The sequence below is a fragment of the Varanus komodoensis genome, unplaced genomic scaffold (genome assembly GCF_004798865.1).
Source record: "Varanus komodoensis strain SLA01 unplaced genomic scaffold, ASM479886v1 scaffold105, whole genome shotgun sequence".
NCBI lineage: Eukaryota > Metazoa > Chordata > Lepidosauria > Squamata > Varanidae > Varanus > Varanus komodoensis.
In genome coordinates, this window is record NW_025335297.1 from 376,298 (window position 1) to 390,501 (window position 14,204).

The window sequence follows — 14,204 nt, forward strand, 5'->3', positions numbered from 1 at the left end:
TCGCTGAGGAACAAGGGTGAGGATTCAGCATGTGTGATCGAAACGGGTAGCAGAGGTATCAAAAATCTTGAGGGAGGGAACCAAAGGGACAGTCCCTCAAGAATAGCCACCCCAAGGGGGACCGAGCATCCTAGGTGGCCATGGAGTATGAAGGAACCGTAACGTGTGCACAGAATTTCTAGTGAACCAGTAGCTTTGCACATGCGTGTGTACACCTGGCTGGCTAAAACTGCACTCCATTTGCTGCAGGTTCAATGCTTACTACTATTGCCCGTGTTCACTCTGCCTCCAATGCTTCATCTCGCTTGCTTTCTCGTCTTTTTCCTCAGGTTTGTTTGGGGTTTTTTATTATTTATTTATTTTTATGATTTATATCCTGCCTTTTTCCTACAAAGGGCTCAAGGCAGCTTACATCATCTCTCCTCCTCCATCTTATCCCCACAACAACAACCCTGTGAGGTAGGATGAGCTGAGCGTCTGTGACTGGCCCAAAGCCACCCAGTTGGCTCCATGGCTGAGCGGGGACTCGAACCCGGGTCGCCTGAGTCCCAGTCCCAGGCTCTTGACCACTGCACCACACTGGCTCTCATCTCCTTCTCTTCAGCTGCCCCTCCTACTGCCACGAACAACTTTTTCTCCCCGCTGCTCTTCTCCCCAGTGCTGTACGCCTTTCCTTCATTTGCCACCTGTTCTGCAGAGTCGCTGGGCGAAGGCGTTGCCCGAGCGCCTCACCTGATATTGTCCATCCAGTTGAACCAGGTCTTGAGGTGGAAGTCCGGCACGATGCGCAGATCCCCCCGGCGCACTGCTTCGGCTGCTCCGCGGGCCATTGTGTCACAGCGGACGTACCACTGGGGCTTCAGCAGTGGCTCCACCACATCCTTGGAACGGCTGTAGTATCGGGAAGGAAAGAGGAAATCAGAATGACTGCTGGCCCAAAAACGCAGCCAGTGCCACTGGTTTACAGTTATCTCCACTATGGGATAGTACCCTCTCGAACCCAAGCCCTGTAGTCCAGATAACCTTTCACCTGTTCATAGAGTCACCTTTTCTTCACACAAAACACCCTTTTACCCATCAAGTCTGACTAATGAAGAGCATCTGCTACCTTCCAATATTCCCCTTTCCCCCTGAATATCCCCTTCCCTAATCCAGATACCACCCCCCCCATTTCCAATTACAGATAGCCCCTGTTCAGAGAGAGGCCTCTATCTGCTACCCTGTTCAGTCTCTTTCCTTCTGAGACAGAGGCAATGTGGTCAAGTGGGGAGAGATTGAAAAGCTGCACCTCTCACAAGGACTTTCTAAGGTGGAGGTGCTATGAGCGGATTCAGGGAAGTGGAGTGGGCAAACTCCCCCTGAAAGATCAGACTGGGAGCTGTGGCATATTCCTTGCTCCAGGCTTTGTCCCCAGGACACAGGTGTCCTTGGGGGCTCAGAGCACTCATGACCCACTGTGCGCCTGCTGGGACCTCTGCCCCCATATGAGGTAGTCTGGCAAGTGTTCCACATTACGGTAACAATCCAGTTAGAGCTTGCCAGGCGTGGGCCTACCATTGAAGACAGGCCAGAGGTTCTGACTCATCTGAAACACTGTGGCCAGCACTGGGACTGGGCTGGCTCACTGGGAACATACCTGGCCGACTCGGAGAGATCTGCCCCAATGGCCAACTTGCTTCTGAGCCACTCAAGGCACCAGTTTTGACTTTCAAAGCCCTTTTAAGGAAGGTCAAAACCTGGCTACCTGAGAGGAGCTGGACTTGGGTAGCTTAAGGATTCATGTCTTTTGGATTAACCTGCCCAAACAGAAAGCTCTTCCCACCATGATAAGAAGCCAAGCTGGTGGCAACGAAGGCGAGGATGCTTTCACCAAAGGTGTCTCAATATGGACCTCCCTCCAGAAAAAGGCTTGCAGGGGGTCCACCCAACCCATTCTAATCAGTTGAAGGATGCAGTCTTCCAAACACTGGAATTAAAGTTTGCACTCCTGTTCGGGACACTCCCTGGAGAGCAGAGACATTCCACTATGGACAAGGTTTCCTAGGCCAGTTAAAGGGATGCCTCTCCTCACCTGCAGATGGGTACCACCATGGGGTTGTCCTTTACCTCTCGAAAGAGCCCCTTTTCCTTCAAAGCTTGCAGCACTGCTCGGCGGGCATCAAACCGCTTCATGCCCTGGAGAAGAAGATGATACAAAGCAGGTGAGAGCAGGGCTGGAAGGGGCATGTGGGTCACGTAGTTATGGGACGCTCGCCAATCAGACACTTGAAGCTAAAGTGCAGCCCATGTGAGCCAATACAGACAGCGATCCCACACAAAGAGCTCCTCCCAGGTCCACCCCTGCACCCTGTTCATCCCGTCAGTACCAAGAATGGAGGGGGCACGTTGACAAGATGGCCATCCTCATCAATGATGGTGAGGAAATCAAGCTTGTGACGCAGGCCAACCTCATAGTCATTCTGATCATGAGCTGGTGTGATTTTCACAGCACCTGAGAACAGCAAGAGGAGAAAAGGTTCCTTTTCATGCAGACTGTGGCCCAAGGAACGCACTCAGATCGGTCTCAGGGGCACCGTTCACGTGACAGAACAGCCTACCATGGATTATTTATCACATGGTGAAGCTGTGGTCTGAGTGGCCACTGTTTTACAGCTCCAGCCCTGCTTGGGGGTTGTTGTTCATGCAACCTGCTGCCTGTGGGTCACATAACCTTGAGGATTAAAGAGACCCGCCTTAACCCAGAGCGGAGGGCTCTTTAGCCCTCACGTAATGCACACCTGGCGGGCTTAACCCACAATGACCTGGGGCACAGGCAGACACCGGCTCGCATGTCCAGCCACCGCTCAGGTTGCCACATCATGCAAGCAGCCCACGACAAGCATTCCCCGGCAATCCGTTTTGCTTCTAAAACGCAGCCAAAGCCATGGCGCTGGCCAGATGCCCTTCCTACCTGTCCATTAGCACCAAAGCCCTCTTTTCCTCATCTCCTTGCTTTCATCCCCATTCCGCATCTTTCCAGTTTGTTTGTTTGTTTTGCAGACTCCTCCCGTTTTATCACACTTCCAGAGCTGTACTGCCTTATACTCTTTCCCCTCCCTCCTCAAGTCTTTCATTCTTTAAAGGAACCTCCTAAAGCAGCCTCTAAATCTGCCTTCCTGAACCCAGTGCCCTCCATATATGTGGGGATTACAGTTCCCATCACAGCCAGCCACTATGTCAAATGGGAAAATGGGGCTTATAGCTTCATCTGGAGCCAGTGTGGTGTGGTTAAGAGCGTGGGACTGGGACTCAGGCGATCTGGGTTCTAGTCCCCGCTCAGCCATGGAGCCAACTGAGTGACTTTGGGCCAGTCACAGACTCTCAGCCCAACCTACCTCACAGGGTTGTTGTTGTGGGGATAAGATGGAGGAGGAGAATGATGTAAGCTGCTTTGAGCCCTTTGTAGGAAAAAGGCAGGATATAAATCAAAAATAAAAAAAAAAGTCAGAGAAGGCTATTCTAGAAACACTCAGAATCCCACCTAAGATCCTCCTACCTGAGTTTCTAATGAACAAACATATATACAACAGGAATGATCCTCTATGCTTAATCATTTCAAGACAATCCCTCTAGCGGGTGGAGCTAATCTGCAGCCAGCAAAGCCGTGACTTTTAAATGGGGGTAAGAGATGCCCATCCCCTCTGCCTGCCAGCCAGCCTCTGACCCCACATACCAGTTCCAAACTCCATGTCTACAAAGTCATCACACACGATGGGCAAGAGCCGTCCAGTGAAGGGGTGCAGGGCACTCTGGCCATGCAGATGCTGGAACACAAATTGGGAGAGAGGAAGAGATTTGCTGACGTATTCCAGATCATCCAAATAACGAGCAGTCTGAAAAGATAACTCAGAATACGCTCTACTTTTAGTGTTTTGGATGCCCACACCCCACCCCACAAGTCCTTAAAACGCTTTCATTCCATGCTAGCTCCCCCAATAACTCAATGCTCAACTCTTGCCACTCTCAGCCCCAAATCACAGCTTCCTGTCTCAAACCACCCTCTACATATCTCGCTACCCAAGGAGGCAGGTTCTTGTTTTGTCATCTACGAGGTAGAGCTAGGCATTTATCCCTGGCTCTCCTCCAACAAGGGAGGTGGTTAACAGAGAGCCAATGCACCCATTCCTGGGCAAATATAAGAAGGTTGCCCTAATCGGTCTGGTCATCCTGACCACATCTGGGAATGAGGGAGCAGCAATACTTGATAAAACCCTTGTATGCCTAAAGGTCTGGTTCTGTCGTTGAGCTTACAATTGATCCTGGGATGGTGTAAACTGGGTGTCCTGCAACAGCAGGCAGTTGTACCTGATGGCCTTCTTGGCCCCTTCCAACTCAACTATTCTGTAATTCTGTGATCTCTGTGATCAAGTTCTAAACCATAACAGTACACCACAAGGAGGAAACCCCTTTCAGCCCAAAGGCAACATTCAACTTTGAAGAATTTCTCAAGGAACCATATTCCAGTGTGGGTGGGGCCAAAAGAAAAAGTGGTGGAACTAAATATTAAAAAAACAGGACACTGTAGCTTATCAGATTAGCTACAGATGCATTTCAACATTTGAGGGGGCAAGACTGCACAAAAGCCAGGAAACTACAACAGGATTGGTGCTTAGTGAAAATGGTCCCTTGGAGCACTGGGAAAGCACAGGCCAGATTTGGCCCCTGGGCCTCAAGTTACCCACCTCTGCACTACACCATCTTTGTCCTTAGGGTTGCTTACCTGGTACCGGGGATCTTGGGGGTGGACTGCCACTGCTGTGTCCCCCAGCATGGTCTCGATACGGGTTGTAGCCACTACAACTTCCTCATCTGGGAAGGAAAACAGCAATTGACTGCTCCTCTCCAAGACTGTGGTCCCCCAGAATGCAGCCAACTGAGAGTCATGGAGAAAGCCTTCTGGTTCTGATCTGTGCCCAGGTGCCAGCCAGCCTGCTCACCTACCTGACTCTGCAATTTTGTACGCAAAGGAGACCAACACCCCAAACTCAACCTTCTCTTTGTAGCCAGGGACAGGCAAGAGGGTTCGGCCTGTTAGCTCTTTCTTATCCACCTGGGAAAAAGCAGACCCCAAGACTCAGTATAGACTCTGTTCATGTGGTGTAAGGCTGGAGCAAGAGAGTGGCTGTGCCTGCCCTGGCTTTACCTCGATGTCTGAGATGGCGGAGTTGAGGGTGCACGACCAGTTGACCAGGCGTTTGCTTCGATAGATGACCCCCTCCTCATGAAGCCGGATGAAAGCCTCTTGGACGGCATTAGAGAGTTTCTGTTGGCGACACAAGGACACTGAGAAATGTTGTTTAATATTAAACAATAGGGACAGGTAAGTATTTTGTTGGATGTTTACTTTCAGGTGTGGTAGAGTGAGTCAGAAGGGGTCTCCCGAGCCATCTAGTCTGACCCCTGGCTCTAGCCAGCTCTACTCATGACATGCCTCCCATGTGCATGTCCAGCCTATCCTTGAGCACCCTCACCGACGGGGCCTCAGCCACCTCCCGTGGAAGCCCATTCCACACCCTCGGTGTCCTAACTGTCAGGAAGTACTTCCTGGCATCCAAGTTGAACCTTGGTTCCTTAAGCTTTACTCCACTGGAATGTGTCCTGCCCTCCTCTGCAGGGGAGAACTGGTCTCCACCCACCTCCTGATTTACATCATTACCTTAGAAAAAAAGGCAAGTAAGGGGAGAGATGATAGAGGACTTTAAAATAACACATCAAGTGAAGAAGGTAGAGAGGGAGACGCTTGAACTCAGGATCATCCCATGAAGCTGATGGGTGGGACGTTTAGGACAAATGAAAGAAAGTGCTTCTTCACATAGTGTGTAGTTAAACTTTGGAATTCACTGCCACAGGAAGTGGTGATGGCAGCCAATCTGGGTGGCTTTAAAGGGGGATTGGGCAGATTCATGAGGGAGGGGGTCATCAGCGGCTACTAGTCTTGCTGGCTGTGTGCTCCTTCCTTTACAAGAGGTGCCGTGCCTGCATGACCCAGTTTCCAAGGAGCTGGGCAGAAGGGGGCAGGAGGGGGTCCTGGGGGCAGCTGACTGCTGGGCTGGACAGACCCTGAATCGGATCCAGCATGACTTTTCTTATGTTCCTATGTTTCCAGAACCGAACACAAACCTATAAGCAATCTGCAATCAGAAAGCTATACATTTCCAAGCTTGTGATGTGTTCTGTAACACAAAACAAAAAATAAGTTTCTACCCCTGTAGAGTAGAATGCACACAAAGAAAAATGCACCAAGAAAAAATGCATGCTTTCTAATATCTGTGTGAATACATGTAATAAATAGGTCCATGTATGCAGAAATGTATGCATTTGAAAAATCTGCACAAAAATAGGATGAATTTCCATGCAGCAAAACAAAACCAAAAAACCCCCCACATTGCATGGAATCAGGGCAGAATGATCTCAGCAACAGAAAAACGAGAACATCAACCTAACTGAGTTTGATAGGTTCAACCACCCCCTCGGTTTGTTCCCCTCCACCCTCCAGTGGATGTCATCGAAGTTCAGTTCAGTTCAATGTGAACTAGGCTTGTGTGCTTCATGATTGAGACTGCTGCTTCTGCACAATAACATAAGGTGCCAATTTATACCCAACAGTAAAACCCAGGTGTAAAAAAGACTTCACCTTTAGGTCAGATGGCTGGCACAGTCATCTCAGTCATGTCTTACTACCTGGCTACCAACCTAGACTTCTCAGTATGTCACATCATGAGCCCGAAGTGCCTGGTTCAGTTGACAGCTCAAGAAAGGGGAAGTGGGAAGCTAGCAATGCTGGAGAAGAGGCAACGGAACCCACTCGGTCAGCCTTCCTCAGCCCAACACCCTGCAGATGTATTGAACTGCAGCTACCATCATCCTCAGCCAGGACTGCCATGCTGCCTGTGGGTTATGTGTGGGTTATGTATCCAACACATCTGGATGGCCTCAGGCTGGAGAAAGCTGCACTGGGAGTACAGAAGTACTTTATCAGGCCCAGTGCATTCCCAAGTAAGACCTTTTTAGGGTCACTCTGAAATACCACTAATTTCAGGCTTTAGCAGCCAAGGAATTTTCAGCTTGGCCATGACCTCTGGTTAACTGTAGTCAGAGCAAAGTATCCAAAGCTCAGTCAACACAACAGTATTGTGGGCATAGGATCACAGAATCACAGAACACAGCAGAGTTGGAGGAGGCCAAGAAGGCCATTGGGCCCAACCCCCTCCTGCTGCAGGTCACCAATAGAAATATTGACCCTCTATAGATTCACTGCAAGGGGAGGAAGCATCTGAGGGAACATCTGCATGAAGATGCCCCACCAGAACGAAGCACACCCACATGCATGGTCCCTCCCCTCGGCCACAGATCTTACTGGGTCCATAGTAAAGCAGGCTCTGTCCCAGTCCATTGAGGAGCCCAGTTTCTTCAGCTGGTGGTAGATCCGATCACCTTTCCTGTCAGAAAAGAGACACAGAAGAGCATGGGATCAGGAGAGGACATGAGAAGATACACAAATCCACATGAGGGGCTAGACAAAGGGTAACTCACTCATTTTTCCATTTCCAGACCGCTTCAATGAATTTCTCACGGCCGAGGTCATGCCGCGTCTTCCCTTCCTCCTTCCAAAGCTTCTTCTCCACCACCACTTGCGTTGCAATGCCAGCGTGGTCACAGCCAGGGTTCCACAGGGTGGTTTCTCCTCTCATCCGGTGCCTGCGAGACCATCGCACGGACCATGAACGGTTGGTCCTCATTTGTCCTACCTGTCATCTTCCAAGGATGCACTTCTGTTCGAGGGAATGCTGGATTCTTCCAGCACTGACGCTGCGCTACTGCTAGTGGGTAATGCAGCGCTTTTCCCAGTTAGCAAGGTCTTTGCAAAGGGGGAAAGGTGCACTCTGCCTGGGACGTGATTGGTTGTGGCAGCATAAGAGGCGGCCCCAGGGCAGCATCCATGACCTCAGCGATGCAAAACGAGAGGGCTTACTGGCCCATGACAGAAACAGAAAACCTGAAGAGGCAGGAGGGCTTACGCTCAATCTGGAGCATTTCCAGCACTGAGAAGATGTGGGGCACATGCAGCCATGTCCACTGAGCTGGCAGCAAAGCAGGGAAAGGGGGACCATTTCATATTTTAAAAGGGTGACATTTTGCCACCAAAATCCAGTGGTGGAAAAGCAGAAAAGGGCAATTTTTAAAGAGAAATGGAGCTTTTCCTTGCGGCCACACTGCCAAATGTCCATGGCAAATTCGCAGCAGAGCAGCCACAAAACCCTTATAGGTTTTGGGGGAAGCAAGAGTTGCTGCTGGACCTTCAGAGGTTGCCTCACCCTGAGTTAACAGGAGAGACAACACTGGGCTAGATGTTATTAAACATGTAACTGTTGCTCTCATGTTTAAATGTGTGCAACAAGGCCCAACTCATTCTTTTCTTATATGTTAGCATATGAACCATCTTTAGGAGGCTGGGATTTGAACAGGTTGGGGTCTATGTCTTTTTTCCCACTGGCTGGTTTTCAGAATCACCAAAGCCTACATCCTTCCCCACCAGCAGGAACACCAGTCTGTGTGGGTGATATTTCCAAGGAAAAACTAACAATGTCCCTTTTCCATCGTGCCTTTGTTCAAAATGGGAGCCTCCCAAATTCTGAACCCAGAACAAATTCTGCCAACCTGCATAAACCAGGCGAATTAAAGAAATGCGCCCTGCTGTTTTTACTATTTTGCACCCTTTATTCTGAATTCTCATAGACTTAGAATTATTTTTAGTCCATCTTTTAAGGGCAGAACCATGCTAAACCATGGGGTGCACATGAAGCTGTGCATGGGAACTGACCCCTCCGCTCTACTCCTAGTGTATCTCCACAACTGCAACAGCAAGAAATGTTTGTTTTCTTGTGGTGAATGGAGGCAACACTTTGAAATCTAAATTTGGTACACAGTATCCCATTCTGTTGTGGGCAGCAATTGGGATTATGGTAGTGCAGCCCTTTGTGGCTTGCAGTCAGGACAGCTCACAGGTACGGCAAAGTGAGGGCAAAGCCAAGAGACACCCAGGCTCCGGGAATGGGGGGGGGGGGGCAGCGGATTCAGACTTCAGCCTCACCATCGAGTCAAGGAGTCCTGGATGGCGTTGGTGAGGGCGTGGCCAAGATGGAGGGATCCTGTGACGTTGGGCGGAGGGATGCACATCATGAAGAGGCCTTTGGGGTTCGGTTCAGAGAGGCTGCGACGCTGGCAAGGGGAGAAAATGCTTCATGTGAGGCGCAAGGAACCCTCTCGCAGGAAGGCAGGCCCCCCAGGAGGGAAGCCACCCGATGACTGGAGTGCTCTTCCCCTGCAATCCCTCCTCACATGGAACAAGCATTTCCAGGAGCTCATTATCCTCAAGGGCTCACAGAAGAGCAATCGACGGGGCTGCAGGGGTGAGGCAAGAGCACAAGGCTTGGGGCTGCTGTCTCCTGGGTTCGGATTCTGACTCCCAGCTGCCTGCTTGCTGCTCCCATCTCCCCCCTTTCACCTCTTCTTCCCTCCCCTTGTGGCAGGTCCCAAGGCAGCATGAAGAAGGGTGGGCTGGAGGGAATGCCTGTGCTCCAGCTCTTCCTCCCCTGGTGCTGCAGCCCAGAAGGGAGGAAGGAATGCAGCGGTGGCTGCTCTGTGGGCAAAGAACTGGGGCAGGAGCAGGGTGGGAGAAGATGCAACTGCATCCGCCTCCATTGTCACTGAATTACTCCAGGCACACGGGGCCGGCCCTGAGATCAGGCAGAGTGAGGCAGCTGGTTCTGAGTCTCACGAAAGGCTGGTATTTTGCTAGTTACTTGGGGTGCAATCCTCCGCATGTCAGGAGGAAGGCAGGCCGACAACTGCCGGCATGCCACAGTCAGCTGCCTGGAACATGCTGCAAGTTTGGCTTTTCACTATTAAAATATGCACAGGGTTGCATCTTCATTATTATAGCTTTTTTCACTGATGGAGAGAAGTGCCTATGAGATTTCTTTCTCAAGCACCAAAATAATTTGGAGTCCTATGCACATAGTGCTGGGTGGAGGCATCTTTTGCTGTTGCTTCGGAAGGAGAGATGATGCAGTCCAACATATCAAGAAAGCAGCAAGCTGGGGAAAGCAGACTATACAAATGCAAAGTATTGTAATTATTATTAAGTTCAAGCAAAGATGCTTGAAGCAACTTAGCTCACTGTTCCCACATGGTGATAATTGTCCACCCACTCTGGGAAAATGGTCCCACTAGCACAGTTGATGGTGGGGGGATCCCAGCTCACCGGGACCGCAAGCACCCACTTACCCCATACTCTGGTTTGAAAAAGCCCTGGCTCTCCCACCATGGGTACCAGGCTGCTTCAACATACAGGGGGCTGTAGGAGTCTGGCATCGAGCCAGTCACATCTGGGGAGGAGGAGAAAGCAGAAATTATTTACTTTATATCCCACCTTTCTCCCATTGTGGAGCCCAAGGTGGCTCCATGTGGTGCCCAGGTGGTCTCCCCCACAAGGTCAGACCAGCCCCAGACCAGCTTAGCCTCAACACAGTGAATGCCTTATGTGCCTTCAGTCCACTCTCAAAGAAAGGGTGTGAGCACCTTGCAACACCATCCAGTTTGGGGTGCAGAGGTGAAAAATGAAAGCATGTGCCAGTTAACACTTGCCAAGTAGAACACTTCATGTGTTCATCAGCTCTCTTATCTGAGGATGTATTGGTTTCTCTCCCAGCAATTGGTTTCTGAAAGGCTACTGTGAATTTGGCAATTATCGTTGTCTGTACATTACACATTCAATTCCCCTTGACCTCATGGTTTGCAGGAACCATGGCTGAAGAGGCGCATGTGTGTATGCCATGAAATGGGCTACAGTCCACAGATCCATACACCAAGATAAACCTGTTAATTTATAGGGTTCTGCAAGGCCAATTGTTGTTTTATTCAAGCTTTATATGCAAGTAGTAGCTTGCACTTCATAGGAGCCAAGGAGGTACGCTGGGGTGAACCAACAGGCCGGCCACAGAAGCATGGATGCTCTGTCTCTGCCCTGAGCCCAGCGCAGGACCCAAGTGGGCTGCCAGAAAAGAGAAGCTCCCGCCTGCACACCCGGCACAGATTGGAGCAGACAGCTGCAACCTGAACACAGTTCTCGCTCTCTCTCCTTCCAGCCTCTGCAGGCTCTTAAGAATTGTTGTGGGCTTATCTATACGGCTGAGCTGGGTACTGACCAAAGGAACTGACTGATGAAGACTTGTTCTGACACTGGAGGAGATAAAAGGGCTTTCTGGGTAAGCATGTGTGAGAGAAGAGGGGCCACAACTCAAGTGGCTGAGGACATGCATTCTCGCGTAAGGTCTTGGGTTCAGTCCTGAACATCTTCGCTTACAAGATCTCGGGTAGCTGGGCTGGGAAAGGCCTCTGCAGAGATCCTGATGGGGAGCTGATGGAGGAGCTCTCGGATGTGAGTGCTGAGGTCTCAACGTTCATGCTGCGAGTACCCTGTCTGGGGAGGTTCGGGATTTCATGGCTGCCCGGACAACCGTGGGACTGTCCCAGCATGCCATCAGCACACACGCACAGCAGAACATAGTCTAGACTTGGTCTTTTTGGCCAGACAGGGGGAAGGTGGGGGGCAGTGATTCCGTCCCTCTGTCATGGTCAGATCAGTTTGCTGAGACTAATGGAAGTGTTTTCCCTCTGCAAGGGTGGGGGACGTATTGAGAGAGCCCATTCCTAGAGGCTAATGGGTCAGTGTGGGCTTAGGTGGACCCCAGGGGATGGTGGAGGATAGGAGAGCCTGGAGGAATGTTGTCCATGGAGCCGCGATGGGTTGGACGCAACTTGATGACTAGCATAGCATAGCATAGCCGCTAATGGATCCAGGTGGCTCCCAGAAGGCCCTGGGAACATTCCTGGCTGATATGGCTTGCATTCCTGTCAAAGCCCTAACTGAACTGTGGAACAGGGAAATGCCCTGGGTGGTTGACACGACCCCTCCAGCACACAATCCCTCTCTGCTGTACAGCTCCCACAGCTCCACCGGATACCCTGCACCTGAGAACGACGAAACAACAGGCAAGCTGGCTTGAGGGCAGATGGAGGAAAACTCCCAGGGGATGCAGCTGTGTGCCTGTCACTGGGTATGTTCGGAGGCTCCCGTCTGCTGCCCAGCAGAGCCTCCAGTGTTGTCCAGGGCCTATTACATGCTCTCGCCAGGGCATCTTAGAACCACGTGAGGCCTGCTGTAATTTATTTACTGGGAATTTCCAGGGAAAAAACCTCATGCATCCACCAGGTCTTAAATTCCAAAGTTAACGCAGACGACTCTGGGAAGATACCCAGCGCACAGCCCGGGCCGGTTTTATTGGATGAGTTTTAGTTGCTGCAGCGTGAGGATGTTGACAAGTTGGACAAGTTTGTGCAACCACCTCAGTACTGGATCGTTGCCCCTCCTGGCTTGTAAAAGCCAGTAAGGAAGGAGCAACTGACTGAGCCAGGAGGTGTGATTCATGTCTCCTTGAGAGAGGGAGCGGCCCATGCCTCCTGAAAGAGACAGTGGTGGGACCACCTCTGAAGAAAACCCCCCTGGACCTGGAAGAACCTGGTAATTTTAGGCTGAAAGCAAACATCCCTTTGCTGGGCAATGTTCTTCAGAGGGTGGCTGCCAAACAACTCCAGACACCCTTGGAAGAAACCGATTCTCGGCATCCATTTCAGGCAGGTTCAGGCTTGGACGTGGCATGGAAACAGCTTTGGTCGCCCTGCATGATGACCTGTGCTGGAGAGAGACAGGGCGAGGGCAATCCTGTTGATCTCCTGGACCTCTCCGCAGCTTTCAATACCACGGTATCCCTCTGGGCTGACTGAGTTGGGAGTGGGAGTCACTGCATTGCGGTGGTTCCGCTCCTACCTGGAGGGCTGCCTCCAGAAGATGGTGCTTGGGAATATGATTCAGCCTCGTGGGTTCTCCAGCATGGGGTTCCTGAGGGTCTGCTCTGACTTCCATGCTAGCTATTCAAACATCTACATGGAACCACTGAGTGGGGTCATCCAGAGTTTTGGGGTGTGTTGCCATCCCCATGATGGTGACACGGAGCTCTATTTCTCCTTTCCATCTTCAGCAGGTGAGGTTGTATTAAACCAGTGTGTGGCTTCAATGACGGACTGGAGGATGGCTAGCAAACGGCTCAGATTTCCTTTCACCAGCTTTCCCCTGGTGGCTCAGCTGGGCCCTACCTGGACAGGCGCAGCCTGGTTTCAGTAATCTAGATTCAGTAATCTCTAAATTAGATTACTGCAATGTACTTTATGTGCACTAGCCCTTAAAGAGAGTTCAGAGATGGCTGCTCATGCAGAATGAGGCCACCAGATTAATAACAGGGACCTCTAAGTCTGAACACATAAGACGGGCTCTGGTCAGCTTGCACCGGATGCCTTTATGCTTCCAGGCCCAATTCAAAGTGCTGTTTCCCCCCAATAAAGCCTTCCACAACTTGGTATCACAATATCTGCCAGGATGCCTCTCCCAACCACCTGGACACTGGGGGGGGGGGCCTTCCCCCAAGTGTCACCTGCAAGGGAAGCGTGCAGGAGGGCAACAAGGGGGGGCAGTCTCTGCGTTGGCCCCCCATCTACGGAACAGCCTCCCCACCACAGCCTGACTAGCACCAGCCTCTGTTAACATGGCCCTTTGCACCGAGGCTTTTAAGAACAACCTTTGCTATGCAGGCGCTTGAGCGGATTACCCATCCCAGGTGTTTTTCTTGGACTGGGTCATTCTTCACTGCGTGTTTTCACTCTTTTAATTTTTAATAACATTTTATGGTATTTTACTATACTTTATTGTATTGTTTCTATGTAGTGTTGTAAACGATCTAGAAAGCTTCAGCTAAGTGATGGTACAGAAATGAAATATGAAGGAATGAATACTGTAAGGTGGGGACTTACTTCTTGCTAGTCAAGCAACTGGGACCTGCAACAAAATGAACCTGAAAGACCACCTTTGCCCATATATGCCCACCAGGCCATTAAGATCTTCTGAATGTGCCATCCCTCAAGGAGGTGAGAAGGGTGATAAATAGAAGAAGGGCCTTCTTCGTGGTTGCCCCCCACCTGTGGAACAGGCTCCCCAGAGCAGCTCATCTGGCACCAACCTTGCTCTCATGTCAGCACAAAATGAAAACCTA

At 50.7% G+C, this 14,204-nt stretch overlaps 1 protein-coding gene across 3 annotated transcripts in view; it reads right to left on the minus strand.

The window, feature by feature from the left end:
* Positions 1-14,204, minus strand: part of VARS1 (valyl-tRNA synthetase 1) — a 34,817-nt gene that overhangs the window by 10,968 nt on the left and 9,645 nt on the right. For all 3 annotated transcript variants that reach the window (XM_044419581.1, XM_044419579.1, XM_044419580.1), the window contains exons 7-17: positions 10,327-10,427; positions 9,131-9,258; positions 7,573-7,737; positions 7,397-7,478; positions 5,183-5,302; positions 4,981-5,089; positions 4,760-4,848; positions 3,713-3,803; positions 2,367-2,491; positions 2,072-2,175; positions 733-891 (exon numbers count right to left, since the gene is read on the minus strand). In XM_044419581.1, the coding sequence (XP_044275516.1) occupies positions 733-891; positions 2,072-2,175; positions 2,367-2,491; positions 3,713-3,803; positions 4,760-4,848; positions 4,981-5,089; positions 5,183-5,302; positions 7,397-7,478; positions 7,573-7,737; positions 9,131-9,258; positions 10,327-10,427 (1,273 nt within the window). The remainder of the gene's footprint in view (positions 1-732; positions 892-2,071; positions 2,176-2,366; positions 2,492-3,712; positions 3,804-4,759; positions 4,849-4,980; positions 5,090-5,182; positions 5,303-7,396; positions 7,479-7,572; positions 7,738-9,130; positions 9,259-10,326; positions 10,428-14,204) is intronic.